Genomic DNA, 22143 nt, shown 5'->3' on the forward strand with positions numbered 1-22143 from the left:
GGGAGAGAGAGGACACCACAATCCCTAGTGTGACGTCACATATTATCAACTTGTACTCTAGTAAACCGAGTGTAAACTCGTCAACAAAACAATTTAAACCTTACGATTATAGAGAAATACGATTATAGGGAAATATTAAGCTTTTCGTTAATAGTTCAAAATTTCGTGTTTTAATACTCATACAGTTTGATATAATATGACGTCACGGAATTTAGGGCCCGCTGTAATCCCTTGTCACACAATGTCACACTTAGTCACACTTTTTTTAACGTAAATTTCGTGGATTACTATTCATATAGTTTGAAATATGACGTCACGAAATTTAGGACCCAATCTGACCCCTTGTCACACGATGTCACACTTTGTTTTTAGGGATATTTCGTGTTTTACTAGTCATATAGTTTGAAATATAGGGCCCATTCTCACCCCATTGTTACACTTGGTCATACTTTGTCACACATTATTTTTACGGATAGCCCCTATGATGGGTCAGTTGGCTCCTGAGGGGTAGTGACCAGCTTCTCCGCAGACCATGTGGGTCGTCTCCCGGGCCGCTGTGGTGGTATCTCCACATTGTGCTGCCGATGAAGGTGCTTCTTCCAGTAACAGCGGCGTGTGAAGAATGAATGACATATATCACATTCAAATCTGTAAACCAGTAAAATGGACTTTAGCATATCTAGTACTAAACGAAACGGATCCTGTACTATTCGACTTGAATGCTCCAAAAATGGCGGAAAGGGGGAAACTTTTTTATGTCTAATTTTGGACAGAATGATGATAAAACGAGCATAACTGATATCAACAAATAGCTAAATTTCTGGCAAACATTAAGAGGCCTATTACAAAATGATGCCGCTCAACTTTAGGTTTAATCGCATGGATTTACGCACACACACAGTAATACACGCACACAGACGCAAATAACCGTGTAGCTCAATCGGTGTGGATTTAGTATGAACCATTTTGATCCTTGTAATATTTTAATTAATAATGTGATATGTTTCTACTTAACTGAGTAACATAAACTACTTATTGGATTTTTTTAAATAACGTGATTTATCTTAATTATCAAAGTGCTAATAATGTTAATAGTGCTAATAATGACCATATTTTTTTATTATATTATTTCTAGAGGGTTGATGTCAGGATGCTGGCCGATTGTACAACTAAAAGCCAAAACCTTAAGTAATATGAGTAACAAATAATTGAGATAAGGACAGGAAGATGAAATTACTATAACATAAATTTACTAATTAATTCTTCTTACATATTAATTCAGTTTATTTATTAATAGATACAATATAATTTATGATAAGAGTCGGATACATTATTGCCATATTCACTTGTTCTAAATATTATACTTAGCAAATAATTATTTTATTTATATATGATAGTTGTGTTTTCAAGGCTTTGTTTTGATTTAAAGGTCCCATCCTTATATGTATATTAGGTGTGTCCGCGACTTCGTCAGCGTAGTATAATGAAATTGACCAAATAAAGGAAATATATTTAGATTATAACCTAAAAAAGTTTCTTTGTTTCACTTAAACAATGACGATACTTTTATACAACCTTTCATCTCTGCTTTTAATCCCTTACAATACTTTTTTCGCACTATAAAGTAGTCTATGACCTTTCTCAGGGTATATGTATATCTATCTATATAGACTACCTGTGTATATATATGGTAGTGAATTTACAAGGTACAGGGGAATAACACCCGAGTTTTCAGGAATGGCAAGGCATGAGGGAAACAATATGCTGATATGAACATGTCAGGTACTGCTCATGTATATAGGCGACGGTTACCCCTTTCCATCAGGAGAGCCGCTTGTTTGCCATTCTAAGTTGTAAAAAAAAAGCTTCAACTGCTATCATGGCTGTTCCTGCATCATTGACGTCGCCACATGATATTGGCTGATATTGCTGCTTCTCGTTCTTGGTTGGCCGATTCTTGATTCTTGATAAATAATTAATTGTTAATGTCAAACCTTTTTATAAATTATTATAAGACGCCTCATTGATTATATGTAATGAAATCACCATGAGCTATATAGATTTTGGACAGAACCTTAAAAGACCTTAGAAACACCTCTGCTCTCATTGGCGGGATTACTTTTATACTTTTGCTGGAGATTTCTGAAAGACTCTGTGTCATTAACATCGTCTCCCTTATGGACTTTAATTGAAAGTTTAAAATTACTGACAAATTTGAAAGCTCATTTTTATGGAAGCACAGATAGTGATTTCCCACACTAACTGCTCAAACTTGAGGAAGGAATTTCTCAAAAGCATGATCCAGTCATGAAATTTAAGCCCGCCGAACATGTGCAATGGCGTCCCATTGGATATATTGCTTACTAAAGAATTGAAAGACAATTTAATTGTAGACCATTATAACCGGTACGTTAGCTGGGCAACCAGTTTATATACCAAGAATACCGATGATTCCAACTGATCTGCCAATACCATTTTAACGGCTTCAATTTCCGGTTAAAATATCATCTACACATGTAATAGATCTATGTATGTTTTGATCTTAAAAAACTACGCAGATTTTGATTCGTTGTTATTTAATAGACAGAATAGATAGACTCAAGAGGAAGGTTTATATATAACGTCCCAATACTGTACACGGATCTTTAAACGCGCGATAACCTATATATCCCATATTCACGCGGGCGAAGCCGCGAGCTAAAAGCTAGTCTCTAAATAAAAACATTTATAATGTTGTTGACTTTTCACCCAAACACGCATAATTATTTGACATAACTGTACAGTAATGAAAGTCCAACGAGTATAATAACAGAATAGCTGCAATTTAGAAATATCTGTATTGTGTAAAATAAAATAAAATTGGATAAAATATCTCTAAACATTAAGGAATATAATTTACATATAATTTGGTAATTTATTTACAATCCACATTGCATACTAGATGATATACACTATATAACACAAGACAAATGTACGTAAAAATAATAATGGTATTTTTATAAACAATAACCCTATTTTAATTTAGAAAAAAACTACAAAATAAACATAAAGTAAAATTGGTTTACATTTTACTTACATTTTTCTCTCAGATAAGCGTTATTTTTAAAATTTAACAATGGCAACTAATTGTTAAATTTTAAAAATAACGCCATACTTTTTTAATTTTAACAATTAATTGCCATTAGTGTGACGAAATACCATGCTCTTGTGCTTTTCATAGTCCAGCAGGGTAGGTAGGTTTTATTTGTAGCATAACTGTACTTTTGTCTTGGCATGCTAAAATAAATATTATATATCTATATATATATATTTAACAACAACTTTAAATTAATATTCGTAGAAATAAGTATATATTAGCAAAATTAATTAAATATTACTTAAATTATCAAAATTGTTTAGTCGCTCTATACTAATGTTCACTGACGAATGTCTTATCGTAGCGGTGTTGTAAAAAATGGCATAGGTCCTACCTCGACGAGCGCTAGCGCAGCACTGAGAATTTACTTTTGGCGCAACGGAATTTATACAACTTTAAATTATTATTATTGTTTATTTTTTTCTTAGAAACTTATATTTTTTTTTCATATTTCTAATTTACAAGTATATTAACTTTATTATTATGTTTTTTTTATGCAAAAATTTCGTTGTATTTATGAGAAAATTAGAAATGATTATGGCAAAGTTTTGTTGAAATTTCGGGTTTAATTATGATCAATTTTTTAGATATTTAAGTTGAAAATGAAAAAAAGGACGATGCTGTCTCAATTTATAAAGTAATTATCAAGTTTTAGTAAAGATATCATATCAATTTATGTTTGTTTATTAATGAACGACGACCCCAAACTTCTGTCATTTAGCGTTTTTGAATAAACTATTTTAGAAATTATGAAGACTAACAAAGAGAAAATTAACATTTCAAAGATGTTGTTTTTAAGATTAGATATCTATCTATATAATTCAGGAATCAAAATGTATATCCGACTCTTAATTTCTTAGAACCAGAACCCCAAAGACCCTGCTTTTAGGCCAAAAAATGTGAAAGGCCTCTTAAGATTAAGAAAGGAAAAATCTTTATTCATTATTTACAATAGAAACAAAAACAAACTAAAAAGTAATGAAATTTATATATACTAATTTTATATATAGAGTGTAAATTCTCCTCGGGAGATATTTCCTATATGCTTGGCTGGGCTATAACCGCATAGGATGTGTAGTGGCGTTTCCTCTTCATCATCTGCTTCTTCCTTGTCCCATTTATTTGTGGTCGGCGTAATATGTTTCTTTTCCATTCATTATTTACTCCCTTTCTTACCATATCATCTTTCACACAGTCCATCCATCTCTTTTTCGGCCTTCCTCTGTCCTTATAACCATCCACATTCATATATAACAACTTTCTTAAGATATGATCTTCATTCCTATGCATTACATGCCCATACCACGACAAACGATTACTCTTCAACCTATTATATACCTCTATTTCAGACATTTCCTCTTACTAATTCTAAATAACTAACCGTCTTATTTCATTGTGCGAATCGACGTGTCTGTTGAGTTTGGTGCGGTCGAAGAACTTCCGGTCGCACAGGTGACATTGGAACCTCTTCAGGCCCTCGTGGAACCGGCGGATGTGGCCCGTCAGGTTCGAAGACGTGTGGTATGATGATGTACAGAAATGACATTGGTACTGCTTCTCCCCTGCAATAGGTTAATTCAGTTTTGAAAACCTATAATCTATTTTGGAACCTATCAACATAATATTATTATCATCTCTCTGGTCGCCGTACCAATGCTAATTTGACTGTTAAACTTGCTTGACTTCCGCGTACACTTAGATTGCGGAAGAAATTCCTGTTGAGGTTTTCTCATGAGATTACAGCATGGGGTTTTTCAAGAATATATTAAGGTCCTCTATCCAAAGGGTCGGCAACGCGCACGTGACACTCCTGGTGTTTCAGGCGTCCATGGGCTACAGTAACTGTTTACCATCAGATAGGCCGTATGATACCGTATAATAATAATCATAGTATATTTCAAACAGCGCCATCTAGACCCAAGTTCAGCTAGCTAAAGCTTGTGTCATGGGTACTAGACAATTGATACAATTACACATATTATACATAGCAAACACTCAGACTGATTCAATCATAGTCATGAATACAAATGTTTGTGCTGTGGGAGGAATCGAACCCACGACCATCTGAAGTAAACTACTAGACTACCGAGGCCGTCGATTTGTGTTGTGAATGATAGCTTTAATCAAGTTATATTACCAGTGTGTATCCTCAAGTGTTTGACGAGATCGTGTTTGTGCCAGGTGCGGTAGTCGCACTTCTCGCAGCCGTACTGCGGTGGTAGGTGCGACCGCGTGTGGGTATACAGCGACGCCCGGTGGATGAACATCTTACCGCATATCTACAGAAACATGTGACAAATTATGTGCTATTATTTAACCTAAAGTACCATTATTAATTCCAGTCAGTGAAATGACAAGTGCAACTGTCACTGATACAAAAAAGGGTGACCCGCTACAATAGTGATGTTCGGCAATCAATAGACTTAGACATTTAGTCATGCTTCCTTTTATTAGGTATGGAAGACTTTTTTTTAATTTTAAATATTTAATACATATCGTATTAAATAATACGAATTTAGAAATATGGACCTTACCAGCATATTAAAATTTCTCACTATAACATTATTATAAAAGCTGGGAAAAAATGTAAACAGAGATTCAGAGGAATTAATACTAGAATTTTTATTTATATAAAGGCAATTTGATATTGAATAAAAAAAACGTAATCTCGACTAACTTTTAATTGTAAAAACTCGATTCTACCACATCACTATTTATTTGGGACTAAAAACCTGCAACACTGGAAATGTCATTTTACTGACTGGAATTAATAATCTTACTTTAAGGTCTCTGCTGCAAATGATTAGATTTTCAGCAAAAATTAAAAACATTAGTTTTAATTATAATTTTACTATGTTGAAGTGGCGGTATGTATATATATGATAGCGCAAGTTCAATACAATGACTATTTTAATTGTTAATTGATTAATTTAATTATATTCGGCCTATATTGATCAAATCACTGTTATTTAATATTTAACATAATGAAGTATTAAATGTAACGATTATTACAAATATTGTATATAGCGCCATCTAGTACTTATAGACTGAACTAAGTTGTTTGTTATGAATTGTTTAAAATTGTGTAATGCAATTTATTAATTTTTGCCCAGCCTCGAAAAGTTGAAGATCCGGGGCAGCATCAGGTGGCCCATTCTGCTGTCTACATCTTACACTATTAATGTCTAATTAGATAAAACAATATTTATTTAAAACAGCAACATGCAAGTTTCTTTCTCATTCTTCTTGTGATGAGTCTGCCTTCCGAATGAGTGGTAGAATAAAATATGATTATTCAAAATTGCTTATATTAAGTTTATTTGAATGGTGACTATTCTTACATTATTATTATACTTACTTCACACACCCAACTCTCATTCTCTTTATGTATGTTCCTTTTGTGTTCATCCGACAGTTCTCTGGATGCGAACTTGATACCACATGGTTCACATTGCAGCCTTTTGAACTTATACTTCCGAAGTCGCTTTGGTTGTTCACTCTTTCTATATGGACCACGCGTTTTCCGCACTTGTGGTATATTTTGTATAACTATCTTACTGCAAAAGAAAAAACTACTTCAGTCATTTTTATTTAGTTGAGTTTTTTTAAACCATTCTAATGCTGTTGGTTGCAGGTGGCCTTTACAGCTTTATCGAGAGGACAGATGGCACTTGAAATCCGTGGAAGAATTATTGCATATTATTATGGAGCAGCTGACAGCTAACTCCTGCCTAAAGGATATGTCTCTAATCTGAGGGCACTGTTGACCCCCATTGAATTGGATGGGACACAAACATAAGTGTGAACCACATATTTTTTGTTTACAAAGAGATTATAATAAAATAAATGTTAATTTTAAGTGAAGCTCACTACAACACATTAGTGAAAACTACATCCAAATAGGTCAAGCTGTTTCTGAAATGAGCAGCAGACAAAATCCTCAGGTCAAAAAGGGCTATAGATACAAATTCAAATTAAACAGTCTTGTTTAGTTTGTATAGCATTTGATGTTTGATGACTTATACTTTTGTAAGTTTTTCTATATTTATCTGTGCAAATATTTCAGTTTGAAACATATCTACACACAACTATAACTAATTTTTGGAATTTTTAAGTTCCCCTCAACTGAAAAGTTCAGATATCTGACTGCCATTGTAATTTATTTATTTAATTTTAATTCAGATTACATCCATATTGTGTCAGTTAAAAAATACTTATAATTGTAGGCCTTTTAAAAGCAATACCCAGTATTGGGATAATGGGCTAAAAATAATACCTTTTATCAACATTTGTCATCACTTTTACATCACTTTTTATTGCTTCATCACCAATCTGATTGTCCAGAGTTTCTTCTTTTACATCGTCATCATTTATATTATAAGATTCATTGTTGGTTTCATCATCGCTGGCTTCAATCTTTACATTAGCTAGGAGTTTCCGGAACATATTGTCTGCATGTATGTACCTAGTTTTGAACTTGTGTGCAACAGAGAGATCTGTGATGCATACATTGCATATTTGTGATGGCAGATCATCTTCTTTTGTAAGCTGTGGATAAATAGACATGATTTTAATTAAAATAAAAGCTTTCGCTTTAACAAGCCTTTGGTCTAGCCGTTTAGCAACCTGATTGTCTGCCAATGGTTGTGGGTTTGATTCCTCACATGATGCAAACATTTGTATTCATGAGTATGATTGTTGGTATTGGTCTGGGTGTTCTCTATGTATATTATGTTATTAAACAAATTATATAAGTATTAATACCAGTAGTCTAGCACCCATAACACAATCTCTGCTTATCATGGGACTAGTAAGCAGACCCACAGTAAGCAGAGATTGTATTTTGGCGCTGTGTTAATTGTGCAAGGTCAATATTTATTTAAACAAAAGATGAGATTATTGTGACCAATATCTATAATTTTAACCCCCTGTCTTGGCTGATTACAGTTAAACAGTTAAAGTTTTATGTTTTAATACAAATATGGAACTTATGTAATACAAAAACTGAAACCCCAGCCATTGGATAATGGCAAAGTAGAGTTCATGATTTTTAAATAAAGTATATGAACCTCTTGTTCTACATTGTTGACCCTCCTCCCCCTACCTTGGTTGTCTTGGTGATGTAGTGTTTTTTTTATGGATGATAATGGAATGGAGGACGATAAGATTAGCATGAGGTCAGATTAGTTAACCCATTGTGACAAATTCACCAAAATTTATCACGATTGTTTTCAGGGGGAACCGCGTGGAGGTTAACCTGACATGGTACATTGCTAGTAATAAGACCATCAGTCCACATTACTAACAATCCCCTTTCCCCCCGGCGTAGTGGTTTAACACTGCACACTAATCAGATTTGAAGGTTGCAGGGTTTGTAAACTGATATATGAAGATTTTGATCTTTATATGTATCATAAAAGAGTTAAATTGCGATCTTTATATAAAGAGATGTAGTTTTTATCTGTTTATCATAGAACTCCTGGCGCTCACTCTAATATAGACTTACCTGAATTCCAGTGCAGAATTCAATTTGAGCGATAAGATTCGATTCCGTATCGAAAATTCGACTCATATTAACCTTTTTAGCCATACAAACTCTACAAGACTGTTTAATTTCGTCAACCTCTGGCACCGAGGTAGAAATAACACTTGTTGATTCCGAAGATTCCATTTTATTTAGCACTTTATACAATGACTACTATTGAAAGTGCATTAATTAATATTCTTAACATTAAATTAGGAATAATATACGCATTGTAAATATTTCAAGTTTTAATAAAAATATCTTAATATAAATTTATTTATTATTTTCATTGTGTTTTGTTTCATTTTCAATGTAAAATGTGTGTTATCTGTGTTTTCCTCAATTAATCTGTCAAAATTGGCAATTATCAATATTGCCACTAGAAAAAAATATATGAATAAGAGCCAAACTTACAATATCATGTGTTTTTATTAAAAGCATAAGTATTTAAGTTTATTTCAGTTATTTCAGTATGTAAAGTCAGTGAAACCAAGTTTAAATAATTCCATTTTAATAAATTTGCGGTAAATCACAGAACAAAAAATAAAAAGGTACAAAAATTTTTTTTGGCACATATATCCTTTAAATAAAAGACAAAGGGCACTACGTCTATACAGCCATCTATCATACAAAAATTGTAAAGAGTTACGCCAAATGTCAATTGTCAAGTTGTCAATCAAATGTCACATTTGCCAATTCACGCGATTCGGAATTCTGTATTCCATCGTTTTTCTTTTAATGTTCAATATTTCTTATTTCTCGTATCGTTCACTTCCACAGATTCAATTATTGTTCTATAACGTTTTGTGACTATAGTCTATTCAGTTTTGTTAATTTTATCCATTGAAAATAATCTTATCGCTAAAGATTATATCGGACAATCGGTGCATTATACTCGTCAAGCTCTTCAGTGCAGCGGCGAATTATTACTGTGAGTTATTTTCTACATTTAATTACAAACATAGCTTAAGATAAAGATTATCAATTTATACTATTGATTTCAATTGATTTGAACATATCAGCGTGTTATTACTAATAATATGTGCTTCATTCACTGATTGCGGCTTATTGATTGACGTTGACGTGTTAAGAATATGATTTCTAGCGTGCCGCAATTATTTTCATTTTTGTGAAATTTTTATTTATTTTAATTAAACCTTAAAGCAGTGTTTATATAATATATACTTATTACAATTTACTTGATATAAGGACCTGTAAATTGTCCAGTTTTCCAATACTTTCTTAAAGAAACAACATACATAAATAGGCCTGACCTATAAATAAAAATGTAACAAAAATTATTTTAATATGTAAAAATTTCAAATAATATTTTAGATTTTATACTATTTTTTATTTTTTTTAAAAACTGGTTTGTTAATCTGAGTGAAAGTGACATACTGCTCTTAAGGATAAGGGGTTGTTAGTAATAGATGAAGTGACTCCAAGCTGTCATGTCATGACAGGTTGACCTCCATGCTGCCTTAACTGGAAACTGTCATACTTAATTCCTGGTGAAGTGGCCTATCTTCATCTTTATCATATCATCCTCTACTGGTGACCCACCAGAGAATACCATTGGCACAGGCAGGGTGCCATTCCATATTCATCCATTTAGAAGAATAACAATGAAAACTGGCTCATTTTATTTAAAATTTTATTTATTTTATTTTATAAAATTAGAGTTGGTTTTGTATATTTTTATTTCTCTGTCTAGGTTCATCAGCTTCCCCTAAGACATAGGCCTCCTCCAAAAATCTCCATTTAAAATTTTAGTGATAATAAACTTACCCACAAGGGGCCGTCCAAGTATTACATAAGCAGATTTTTTACGATTATTTACCCCCCATCCCACTTGTCAGTAAAAGTAAGTAAAGCTCTTACCCCCTCTCCCCATGCTTACGTAAACATTTTTCAATTCATCAATCATATATTGTTTTTTTAGCAAAGACAATGTGAGTGTTGCCATTCATGTAAAAAAGTAAATAACTACCAATGAGATAATTATCATCTAGACCCTTACCCCCCATGTCATCCAAAATAGGCAAAGCAAAGACCCCCAGCCCCACATAGTGCTTACATAATACTTGAACGGACCCCGACCCATTTGGGTTGTTGTTCTTCTTTATCTTAAATTGCTGCCACCACTTTTAGGGTTTGTGATTAAAAATAGGTTGGTATTAAATTACATTATTAAACAGATTAATCACAGTACTTAGTTAATGTACATTTTAACCAATACAATTTAGAACCAGAAATATAAAATGTGTGGACTTTTCTTGTCCATTTGTTTATCATACCCCCTTATATAGCAAAAACTACTGATGGAATTAATTTTAAATGTGGTACATAGTACTAGATAGTGGCTGTCCATACATAATGAGCATAGCCTATTTATAAAAGATTTACTATTTAATAAACAGTATTATATTATAAGCTAATATTTAATTTATATTCTATAGTTTTTATGTAATATTATAATATTTAATTAATATCATATTATTATAGGTAAACATATAATAACGAATAATATTAAATTATATATTATAATTAGTTATAATAATAATAATTTTGTTGTTTGCGAGCCGTATCAGGGTCTATAATGATCTAATACCTATTATGAACATCTTTCACTGTAATATTATGAAATGCAATAAGTATTGAGTAATGAGTAATTAACATTATTTTTATTATTAGAATGGCCTCAGTGATCTAGCGGTATAGGATACTGCTTTTCTTCCGATGGTTGCTGGTTTGATTCCGTGCATGATACAAACATTTCTATTCATGAGTATGAATGTTGGCATAGGTCTGGGTGTTTGCTATGTATGTATGTATGTATATTATGTATGTAAATCAATGAAGATCCTTCTTTTTTAACACAGGCTAATAGCAAATTCAAATACAAAAATAATGTATTCATGTAGGACATTTTAACCGCTCAAAATTTTTATATAAATATCAAAATTTTTATATTATAGTATAATTTTTTCCCTACCATTGACCGTTTACAATAAAAAAAATATAATTTGAATCGCACGAGTCTAGAAGTATATTTTTTATATAAAGCAATAGAGTTGATATACAAATAATGCTCATTTTTCGAACATTAAACGAACAGAGAACCTTTTTTACCAGAGGTTAAAAATACATTTAGACTTTGCAATGGTGGTGATACATAAGTAAATTTGTTTATTATTATGACGAACTTACATTTATGTTCAAAGAAGAACAGGCAAAGTCCACAGAGTCATATCAATGACTTCTTGATTGTTTTTATAAATTTTTTTTATGAACTTGATAGTGCATCTTACGATGGCCTCGGGTCAGAGATTTTTTAATGGATGATAATGGTTCACCCGCCTGCACTAACGGTTTACGCTGGCGGGGCACCAGTGGACAATGATAAGGTGTGTGTGTTTATAGTGACATATTCACCAAGAATTTATCACGATGATTTCCGCGTGGAAATCAAACTGGCATGGTACATTGCTAGCAATGGGATCATCAGTCCACATACAATTCAACAATTTCCTATATGGGTCAGGGTTGCCAGATGATTCTTGATTGATCCAAAATTTCTGGGTAAGCCCCAGAAGTTTTGGCCAGAGAGGGAAACTCAGAGCAGTTCCCGGGACTTGTAACCCAACATACGTCAACACTCACCTTCACCACTCGTGCTCCCCCCTGCCGAGTCGAATCTGATAGGAGCCTGCTTGTACTGCTTTCCATACACATTATAGTTTTAAACAGACCAAGATCTTTTAGAACTTAGTAGATTGTAGAGAGATTTCACTGGTATACCTCTCGCCCCCACTTCGGTCCGATATATTAACCACATCACCGTTTTTAGTTATTTGTAACTATAGATGTATACAGAGGGAAAATAGCAACACGCATGTTTGTTTATGTGTATGAGTGGTAGAATAAGAAAAAGAAATTTGAATAAAGATTGTTTTTTTTTTAATTCTAATAGTACAATATATCCACTATGACTAGGCCCCTCACTAGACACTGCAAATTGAATAAACACATGGCGAAGTTAGGCCTTAGTTTAACATCAATCTCCAAATTTTGCCAAGCTGAAGAGGAAACGAATCTACACATTTTATGTGGTTGTACCCCATTCATGCATAAACGAAATATCTCCTTTGGAAAGTACACACTCTATCCTGAAGATATAAAAACCATCGCTCCTGAGAATATCCTTCAATTCTTCTACCTCACGGGTCTAGGTAGCGAACTTTGATAAGGACGAGCACAATAGATCTATACAGGTTGCATTATTACAGGTTTTAGCACCTGACAATACCCCAATTTATTTCTTTTTTTACAAGCTCTGCTTAGTTTGAGACTAGGTCATCACATTTCATTAGTTTTGTTACATTATACAAGTTCGACCTTTTATATACACGATTGTTTTACAGTCTGTCCCAAAAAATACTAATTAATTTGCATATTATGACGCAGTAATTGTTTAGTATTCCTCCTATATATATATCTATATATTGTTACCAGCCGTGCTCACGACTTCATACACGTGGAATAGTGACCTTGACCAAATAAAGAAAAAATATTATTTAATCTAAATTCTAACCCAAAACATAAACATAGACTATCTATGTCCTTTCTCACGGTATAAACTATACATGTGGGGGGAAGGAGGATCGTTAGTAATGTGGAATGATGATCTTATTGCTACAATGTACCATGTTAGGTTGATGTCCAACCAACTTGATAGATTCTTGTTGAATTTGTCACGATAGGCTAAGTGACCTGACCTCATACTCATCTTATTATCCTCCACTGATGCCCCTCCAGCGTAAACCGTTAGCGAAGGCGGGTGCACCGTTCCATTATCTATACATATAAATGAACTTGGAGTGTCTGTTTGTAATATTAAAATAACAGTTTTTTTACTACATGCAGATGAATATAAATACGGTACATACACCAAAATATCATTTTCTCCAATTTTTGTCTGTCTGTCTATTTGTTCCGGCTAATCTCTGAAATGGCTGGACCTATTTTGACGGAACTTTTTTTGGCAGGTAGCTGTTGTAATAAGGAGTAACTTAGGCTACTTTTATTTTAGAAAAATGAAATAAAATTCCGGACGAAGTCACCGAGACAGGTAGTCATAAGAAAAAACTATATGTGTGAATTATACATGGTGTTCCCCTTTTTCTATATTAAATAATTATCTTCTCTGTTCTTCCTGCTATCCGGACGTCTTCTGCCTGGACCCAATTTGCGCATTGTTTTTTAACAGTACTCTGGATAGGATTGCAAGTCAGTGGATACTTACCGTTATTGTTTGGGTATTTGCTGTAGGGTATTCAAAGACCATATAACTTTGTGGAAGGACGCCATGTAATAGGTTCGGATAAGTTCGCACGTGTGCTAGCTATTTACACGCCGCGCCGCTACACTAGTGGACTTATCTCTGAAAGAGATCTCTTTCAGACAAACTAGCGCTTTGATAGTGATGGTGGATAGCGGGCCCTAATTTTTCACTAAATTTTCACCCTTCTACAATCGTTCCCTATTTTTCAATAGTGGTGTTTTTTTATTTATATAGCAACGTTTGCCGGGTTATTTAGTATATGTATTTTTTTATTTATGGCCACGGTACAAAATATAACAATACATTTGTCGAACTTACAACAATATCAACCATAGGTAGATCAGAGAATGATTGTTAAAATAAAAATAGTGTGATATTTATAATAATATTGTTAATGATATTTTTAATAAAATCCCCCTCCGATCCCCTCTCTCTCTGGTTCCCTCCTATCGATCCCCCGTCCAATTCATACGGGGTTCAAAATTACGACGGCCTGAGCCGAGATGCGAATCCCTAGCGGTACCCTCAAGCAAAAGTCGTATCCGTCAGCCACTCCATAAGTTCTTCGTTTGGTTTGGAGTGTCATCTTTTGAGAGGAGATCTTTGGAGAGTTTGACTACCTCGGTGGTCTAGCGGTCTAGCACACCTCTTTACGGCCGATGGTCGCGGGTTCGATTCCTCGCGCGGCACAAACATTTGTATTCATGAGTATGATTGTTTGAATCGGTCTAGGTATTTTCTATATATAATATGTATGTATTTACGAAAAAAAAATTATTTATAATAATAATATCTCACGACAATTCACACAGTGCCATCTAGTCCCAAGCTAAGCAGAGCGTATGGGTACTAGACAACTGGTATATATTCATGGATTTTTTTTTTAAATAGATACATATTATACATAGAAAACACCCAGACCGATACAAACAATCATACTCATGAATACAAATGTTTGTACCGTGCGAGGAATCGAATCGTATCAGTTATCTAGTACCCGTAACACAAGCTTTAGCTAGCTTAACTAGATGGCGCTGTGTGAATTGTCCTGAGATTATTATTATTATTATCTGCACTCGTTATCGTTCGGTGAAGCTAAAAGGCCAGTTGCGGTCACCACCACTGGAGTAGTCCGAAAAAAACCAAAAACAACTTTGAACAAAGTCTAGCTCCACTATATTTATTTGTTTATTTACATGCCACATGGTAAATATCAGTTATTGAATCAGCATTTGTTGTTTTGTAAATAAATACTTATAAAAATATTTTTGTTTACTTTGTAAAAAATTAGAATCACTCGTCTTATCTTTATAAGTCGCGAACTGTGGCTGATATTTAAAATAGATGATTCGATATTTATAGTCTGTACGATAATAAACAAACCAATGTTTTTTTGTTACAACATGTTAACGGCCAGTTACGTGCACATAATCCTGTGAAGTCTGACAGCATGCAGAAGTGCAGAATGTTTTTTTTATAATTACTAGTTTTTACCCGCGGCTTCACTCGCATTGAATAAAAAATATTTGTTTTTTAATAAAAAGTATCCTATGTTCATTCTAATAGCTCCAAGAACATGTGTACAAAATTTCATGATGATCGGTTCAGTAGTTTTTGCATGAAAGCGTAACAAACAACCCTAGTTTCACATTTATATAATATATATATATACTTTTTTATTGGCCTGTGAGTCACCGGAATATCATTCCATTATCACGCTTTAAAGCTGGTACCCATAACCAATATAAAAGAATGTTTTATTATTGCCTGCAATTCCTTCTTTTTTAACGCATAGTAACCCTCTCTTATAAATATGAACAGCATTACGGACGTTGCGTCAGCGGGTGACGCCTTTACTATGTGCTTATTCCTTGACATTCCTGTGGACTAAGGCGCGATGCATCCATACCTGGTAATTTCACTGTCCTACAATCTTTATCATAGCTTACAAAGCAAGCTGATTGGCGACAGATAGAAAGAGGTATCCACAACTTATACAAAGTCGTGGATACCCATAACATAAGATTTAGCTTAACTTGGGTCTAGATTATTATTACTAAAAAATTGTGTTTGTTTTATTTTGTAAGCTCAGCTAGTTGTTAAATATTAAAAAAAATTATATTGCTCTGGAAAATTGGTCAGACTTCAGTAAAAATCGTTCATCTGAAAGCAGCTAGCAACGCTTCCTGATAGCCACTCTTCTAACCCCGACTGACCCGAGCGAGATAGCCTCCGACTTGTCAATGTCGCTTCAATGACGGTCCGTCCTTTTCTTAAGTCACAGGGTTAATGTGAACACATCGATCTGAATGATAGTCATGCAGTTTCTTACGACTGTGGCCGCATGGGTTGCACACTCGTTTATCTCTGCTGTGATTCTCTGATGACCTCGGTGTAGTGGTCTAACTAGCTTTTAATTATTCTTTTTTATTGAGGGATTTGGGCTATAGCCAGGTGGTGTGTGTGGTGTGTGTTAGATCTGTAACACTGCAACCAGCAGAAATATATTGTGCTCGCCCTTTTTCAAAGTTCGCTAGACCTGTCAGACGCAAGATTTGAAGGATATTCTTAGGCGCGATGATTTTTATCTCCTCAGGATGGCGGATACTTTCCAAAGGAGATATTTCGTTTATACATGATTGGGCAACCAACATAGGATGTGTAATAGCATTTCCTCTTCAGCTTGGCAAAATTTGTATTTTTTTATTAAGCACAACAGGCCATGTGTATTTTTAACTGGCTTACTTCCGATCGTGGTTTGGATCCTTTTACAATACAAAATGTAATTATGCATAGTTAGAATGAAAAGTTCGGTCTCGCCTAATGTAACCAAGCAGCTGGCTTTGTAAATATAGTTTTTTTTTGTTATGTGACAGCACTACAGATATTATCATCAAGCATTGCTATTGCAGCGGACTAAGATGTCATGCCACTAAGGTATCTCTTGATCTCTTATCGCAACATGCAGCCGAAACAGACGTTACAAACCAAGCTCCTTGGCAGCTGACAGACAACTTTTTACTGTCTAGAGCCCATGACCTTTTAGTCTTCTAGAAAGGTAACGCATGAACCACCCATGCGTCTCTCTCACATATTCAGCCTCCAAGCAGGATACTTTGTAAGCTGTTGTAGTGTGCAGATTATGCAGTGACATGATAGTGATGAGTCTCACTGGTGTCACATAATAACGTGATGTTCGTACTGCTGTTAATAAATATATACGCGACGATCAACCTGATGGTAAATGGTAACCATTTACCATCAGGTTGACCGTCAGCTTGTTTGTCATTCCAGTGATATAAATAAATATATACAAATACGTATATTCAACATATATCTGTTTGCATTGGTCTTCAGTGTTTTTATGTACATATATTGCGTAATTTATTTTAAAAACATATTGTATGTCTATCAGTTGTGTAGTCTCCATAGTACAAACGTTGCTGTTTACTTATTTTCTATATATAATTATCATAGTGCATAAACATTAATTTTAAATTATATTATAGTATACATAATATATTATTTAATTTTAACATTTTCATTTGCATGCCCATAAATATGGTCAGTTAAACATTGTTAATAATATTATTACCTAGACATATTACCATTATCTAACTGTTATATACATTTAAAAAATAATTTCTAATTTAGATATAGACGGTGCATTGTCTAAGTTTTTTGGTATTCTATTATTATATTATCTTTGTTATTTAGTTTTTTGGAATAGATGATAATGAAATGGTACACCGACCTGCTCTAACGATGCACGCTGGCGGGGCACCAGTGGAGGATGATAATATGAGCATAGCATGAGCTCAGGGCAGTTAGCCCATCATGTTGAATTCATCGGGAATTAACAAGAAGGATTTTCATATGGGACCGCGCGGAAGTCAACCTAACGTTGGCAGTGGTGTCACCAGTCTCCATTACTAACTGTAGCTCTGACTCTACCCTCTAACCCCAACCTTTTTGTTTCGTAGACTCCTTGCCATAACTTTCGGTTTTGGGTAGACCCCCCATTCTTACCTGGTATTAATTTTTTGTAAATTTCTAACTGTAGTTAAGGTTAATGTAAAAACATAAAAGTTTAGTGTTAAAAACAAGTAAAAACAAGATGACCGCTGTTACAGACCCCTTGCAGTTTGTCATACCCCTGCATATGACCCCTGCGGGTCGATATAGATTACTTTGGGAATCACTGCTCTAACACTATAACCCCTCATAACTCTGACTGCGGCCAAAGATATATATGGGTGGTTTTTATTGAATAAAAATGACAGATATGGATTACTAGCTGTGTCCGCGGTTTTACTTGCGTTGAATTTAAATATACAAGTTTCAATAAAAAATATATCCTATGTGTTATTCTGATGCATAAGCTATGTTGTAAAGGTTCTTCAAAATCCGTTCAGTAGTTTTTGCGTGAAAGAGTAACAAACATCCATACTCACAAACTTTTGCGTTTATAATATACGAAAATGTACATTTTTACCTAGGTTATAATCCAGGTGAAAATGTAGCTCTTCAATGTATCTTACCTTTATGTAGACACATGCCTGTGTTTGGGTGTGAGGTTTTTTTTTAAATTAAACTGCCACATATTAAAACTTCTCTCCGCGGCTCATGATTTAAGCTAAAATTTACCACGCGTTAAAAAGTATTCACAGTACTACCAATCACAAGTGTGAATGGTACGACCTACTCACTATCATGTCCCATTGTGACTCCTGACCTTAATAAAAATCACTATTGTCACGATATTAGCGGCTAAAGGTCCTTTACACGTTTACTTTTTCTATGACGGCCACAGTGGTCTAGCGGTTTGCCACACCGCCTTTCGATGGTGATCGCCTGTATCGATGTACGATTCCTCGCACAGTTGTTTAGTATCCATAACACAAGCTTTGCTTAGTTTGGGCCTAGATGGCACTGCCTAAATTAACTGGGATTATTATTATAACCGAAGAGGTATATGCAGAATCGTCTGGATACTGAGGCCTGATGTGTGTGTACTGATCAGCTAGACCACACATTTTGTTTTACATATATGAAAATGACATAAAAATGCTAACCTTATATACTGGCGAGATAACAATAGCGGTTTTAGGACGGTGATAAATTCGAGTTAGTTAGCCTATCATAGAAAATTTGCCAGGAATTATTAGACCTTTGTAGAAAAATCTTTAAAAGATCGTCCTCCCACCGGAGAGGACTAAGGGGTGTGTAGGATTTTGACCCACTAAAAAACCACACGGTGTACCTACGAGCGCCAGTGCCGGAGTCGCGAGATCACGCTACAGTAACTACCGTGCCTCCTGCGGCCTTAAGCCGCCCTGTAAATGGTGAAGGGCGCGTACTAGACCTAGCAATTGGGGTATTAGCATTCTCGACTGTCGATGTCGTGGTAAATTCAACCCTTAACTTGCCCATATTCCGCCCTATATACTTGAATTCAATTTGTCAGATGTTGACCGTACCACCGTCTCTAGGATTAATTTTGTTTGCTATTTGCATCACCGTAGAGTTAGTAAAAATATATCAAAACAAATGAAATCAAAAATCATCTATTCTTTTAGGACATTTTAGCCGCTTCTGAACGTAAAATTTTTTGTATTCATATTTTTTCACTAGCGTCCAGTTCGGTATACAGAATCAATTGAGAAGAACTGGCTAGAAACTCAACTGAATTTCTTTTTTTTAGTATATTTCCAATTTGACATTCTGTACTTATGTAGGTGTCTATGTCTAACATTAAATGAAAATGCCAAGCAGGCAATAGTAGTTCATGCACGGGATTTGTAATATAAAATGATTTATAAAGTATTTGTGTTTGCTAAATTAGACTTTACGACCTTTGAGTTTTGACCTATGATTTCGTAACCCAACAAATAAACCAATATTACAATCTTATCAGAGCATGCAAGAATATTTGATGATCACGGTCACGCGTTGATCATCTCGGTTCAGGTTATCAGCGACCGTTTAACACGAGGTTATCGGGTATCTTTAATTATATTTTTTTACTAGGTAACCAGGCAAATGCTGTTTTGCCAGATGGATTACTTCTTAATACTCTTAACACATATGAATAATATTCTACGACCTATTGTCATAAATCTGTTAAGCCGTTTCGGAGGAGTACTATGATAAACACGGTGATAGGAGATATTTATTTTTATTGATTAATTGTTTTTCTAAATAGTGTTGTTCGCTTGTCTGTATGTCCGCTTGTTATTAGAACAATTGTATTAGAACATTTGTATAAATTAATACAGAAAATTGCGAAAGGCGTATAAAACCCATTCCATTCCAGCCCGTTCCCACCTTCAAGTCTCAGAACAGGTTGAATGTAATCTATAATTCATACGTTCCCTAACTTTTTTTTGAGTGAATGATAATGGAATAGTGCTCCCGCCTGCGCTGCGTTTACGCTGGCAGGGCACCAGTGGAAGATGATAAGATGAAGTGGAGGTCAACCCTGAAAGGTTGATTGGCAGCAATGTGCTTATTAGTTCACATTACTAACAATCCCACTAAGTTATTTATTTGATATTATTTGGTTTATTATTTTTTATTTGATGATAATGGAATGGTGCAACCGCTTGCGCTAAGGGATTTCGCTGGTGGGAAACTAGTGGAGGATGATAAGATGAGTCAGGTCAGTGTGGTAAATTTAACAAGATTTTACCAAGATGGTTCCAGGGGGAACTAAGTGGAGGTTCTAGCTACATTGTATTAAAATCACTAGTATCCTGACGTGATTAAGTATGAATATAAAACCTCCTTGGCCATCTAAGTATATTTTACTTTTTATTTACGTAATGATTCGAAATTCGAAATTTGAAAATTATTATAAAAAAAGTTTGATACCATAACATGGCGTATTAATAATTCATTTTTTATTTTGTAAATTACTTAATATTAAACACTAGTGGATGAAAGGAAGTGGTATTATTTTATTGGATCCGTTAAACAGACGACTTACGTAATGCCGGTTGGTCAGGGAGAGAAACACCTCAATGCCTACAATATTCACAATTACCTATCTCTTATTTGTTTTTATAATAATATATATACACTCCAACTTTTTCGCTCCAAAACTCCCGCTGTCTACGTTCAATCATCCGTCCGTCTACTTGTCAATGTCACACAGATTATTTTGGGTCTGACCTCTGACGTTCCGTTTCAGGTTACATGATTATTGACTTTACCATTTTTTAATTAATGGTGCGTCACACGATAGTTAACAATTGCTAGCAATGTTATTAGTCCGTAATTCGCCTAAGTTGTTATCTATGATAACATTGGTACATGCATTGCATTAGTATTGTATTTGATGACCTTCAGTGGTCTAACGCGGCTGATATTGGGTCAGCACGCCGTCCGTAAGGTCCGAGCCGCGACCCCGAGACAATCATGCTACAATACCATTGCAAAGCCATTTGCAATATTACAAGTGAATGTCACACATACATACATAGTAATACTAGAAGTCAATTGTCATTTCGACCGAGTTAGTCAGCTATATAAAAAAATATATAATCCTTATCATGAGTATGATTGTTTGTCTGGGTGTTTTCTTACAAAAAAAATGTTCTCGCGACTTCGCGTGGAATTTAACTTTATTTTGCTTAAATAAAAGTAGCCTAAGTTACTCTTATTATTACATCAGCTACCTGCCAATAAAAGTCCCGTCAAAATCGTTTTCAGCCATTTCAGATAGATAGACAAAAATTTTAAAAATGTTAGTTTGGTGTATGTTCCGTATTCGTAATTCATATGCATGTTAGTAAAAAACGGTTATTTCAATATTACAAACAGACACTTTAATTTTATATGTATAGCTTATAGCAAAGATTTGTAATGCGAGCGAAGTCGGTTCGGTTTCATATTGTATACTGTATACAATATGAAATGCTTGCAATATTTGCCACATAATTACGTCTATGAGATTGTGACATTGTAGGACTGTAAACGAGTTCAAGTTACTACTTAGAAAACTGAAAATAGATATAATATTGTTTGTGTATATTCAGTGATATATTGCGTATATTTACTATATTGCCTGTACTATGTAATAATAACTAATGGTCAGTCGGTGGTCTAAATTTGATTATTCAAATTTTATTTATTTAT

The 22143-nt window shown here is 34.2% G+C and overlaps 2 protein-coding genes across 2 annotated transcripts in view; one reads left to right on the forward strand and one right to left on the reverse strand.

Annotated features, from left to right (window-relative positions):
• Positions 1-362: 362 nt before the first annotated feature.
• Positions 363-8966, reverse strand: LOC131850219 (zinc finger and SCAN domain-containing protein 21-like). The gene is made up of 6 exons (XM_059200389.1): positions 8643-8966; positions 7413-7684; positions 6495-6693; positions 5274-5415; positions 4518-4698; positions 363-648 (listed from the first exon to the last, which is right to left on the reverse strand). The coding sequence occupies exons 1-6, from the start codon at positions 8805-8807 to the stop codon at positions 480-482; spliced, it is 1128 nt and encodes a 375-aa protein (XP_059056372.1). The 5' UTR covers positions 8808-8966; the 3' UTR covers positions 363-479.
• Positions 8967-9406: 440 nt separating this feature from the next.
• Positions 9407-22143, forward strand: part of LOC131850296 (ATP-citrate synthase) — a 60256-nt gene continuing 47519 nt past the window's right edge. Inside the window, exon 1 of the mRNA XM_059200505.1 lies at positions 9407-9591. The gene's annotated coding sequence lies outside the window, so the exon portion shown is untranslated. The remainder of the gene's footprint in view (positions 9592-22143) is intronic.

Source organism: Achroia grisella, unplaced genomic scaffold, assembly GCF_030625045.1.
Source record: "Achroia grisella isolate CSIRO2021 unplaced genomic scaffold, CSIRO_AGI_Agris_v1 utg719, whole genome shotgun sequence".
Lineage (NCBI taxonomy): Eukaryota > Metazoa > Arthropoda > Insecta > Lepidoptera > Pyralidae > Achroia > Achroia grisella.

Excerpts from the sequence above, each read along its gene's own strand:
- LOC131850219 (XM_059200389.1), bottom strand. The coding sequence starts at position 8,807 with ATGGAATCTTCGGAATCAACAAGTGTTATTTCTACCTCGGTGCCAGAG. Across the intron at positions 7,685-8,642 it reads AATTCTGCACTGGAATTCAG|CTTACAAAAGAAGATGATCT; the intron begins GTAAGTCTATAT and ends ATTTATCCACAG. Across the intron at positions 649-4,517 it reads TCGCACAATGAAATAAGACG|ATTTGAATGTGATATATGTC; the intron begins GTTAGTTATTTA and ends ACTGGTTTACAG.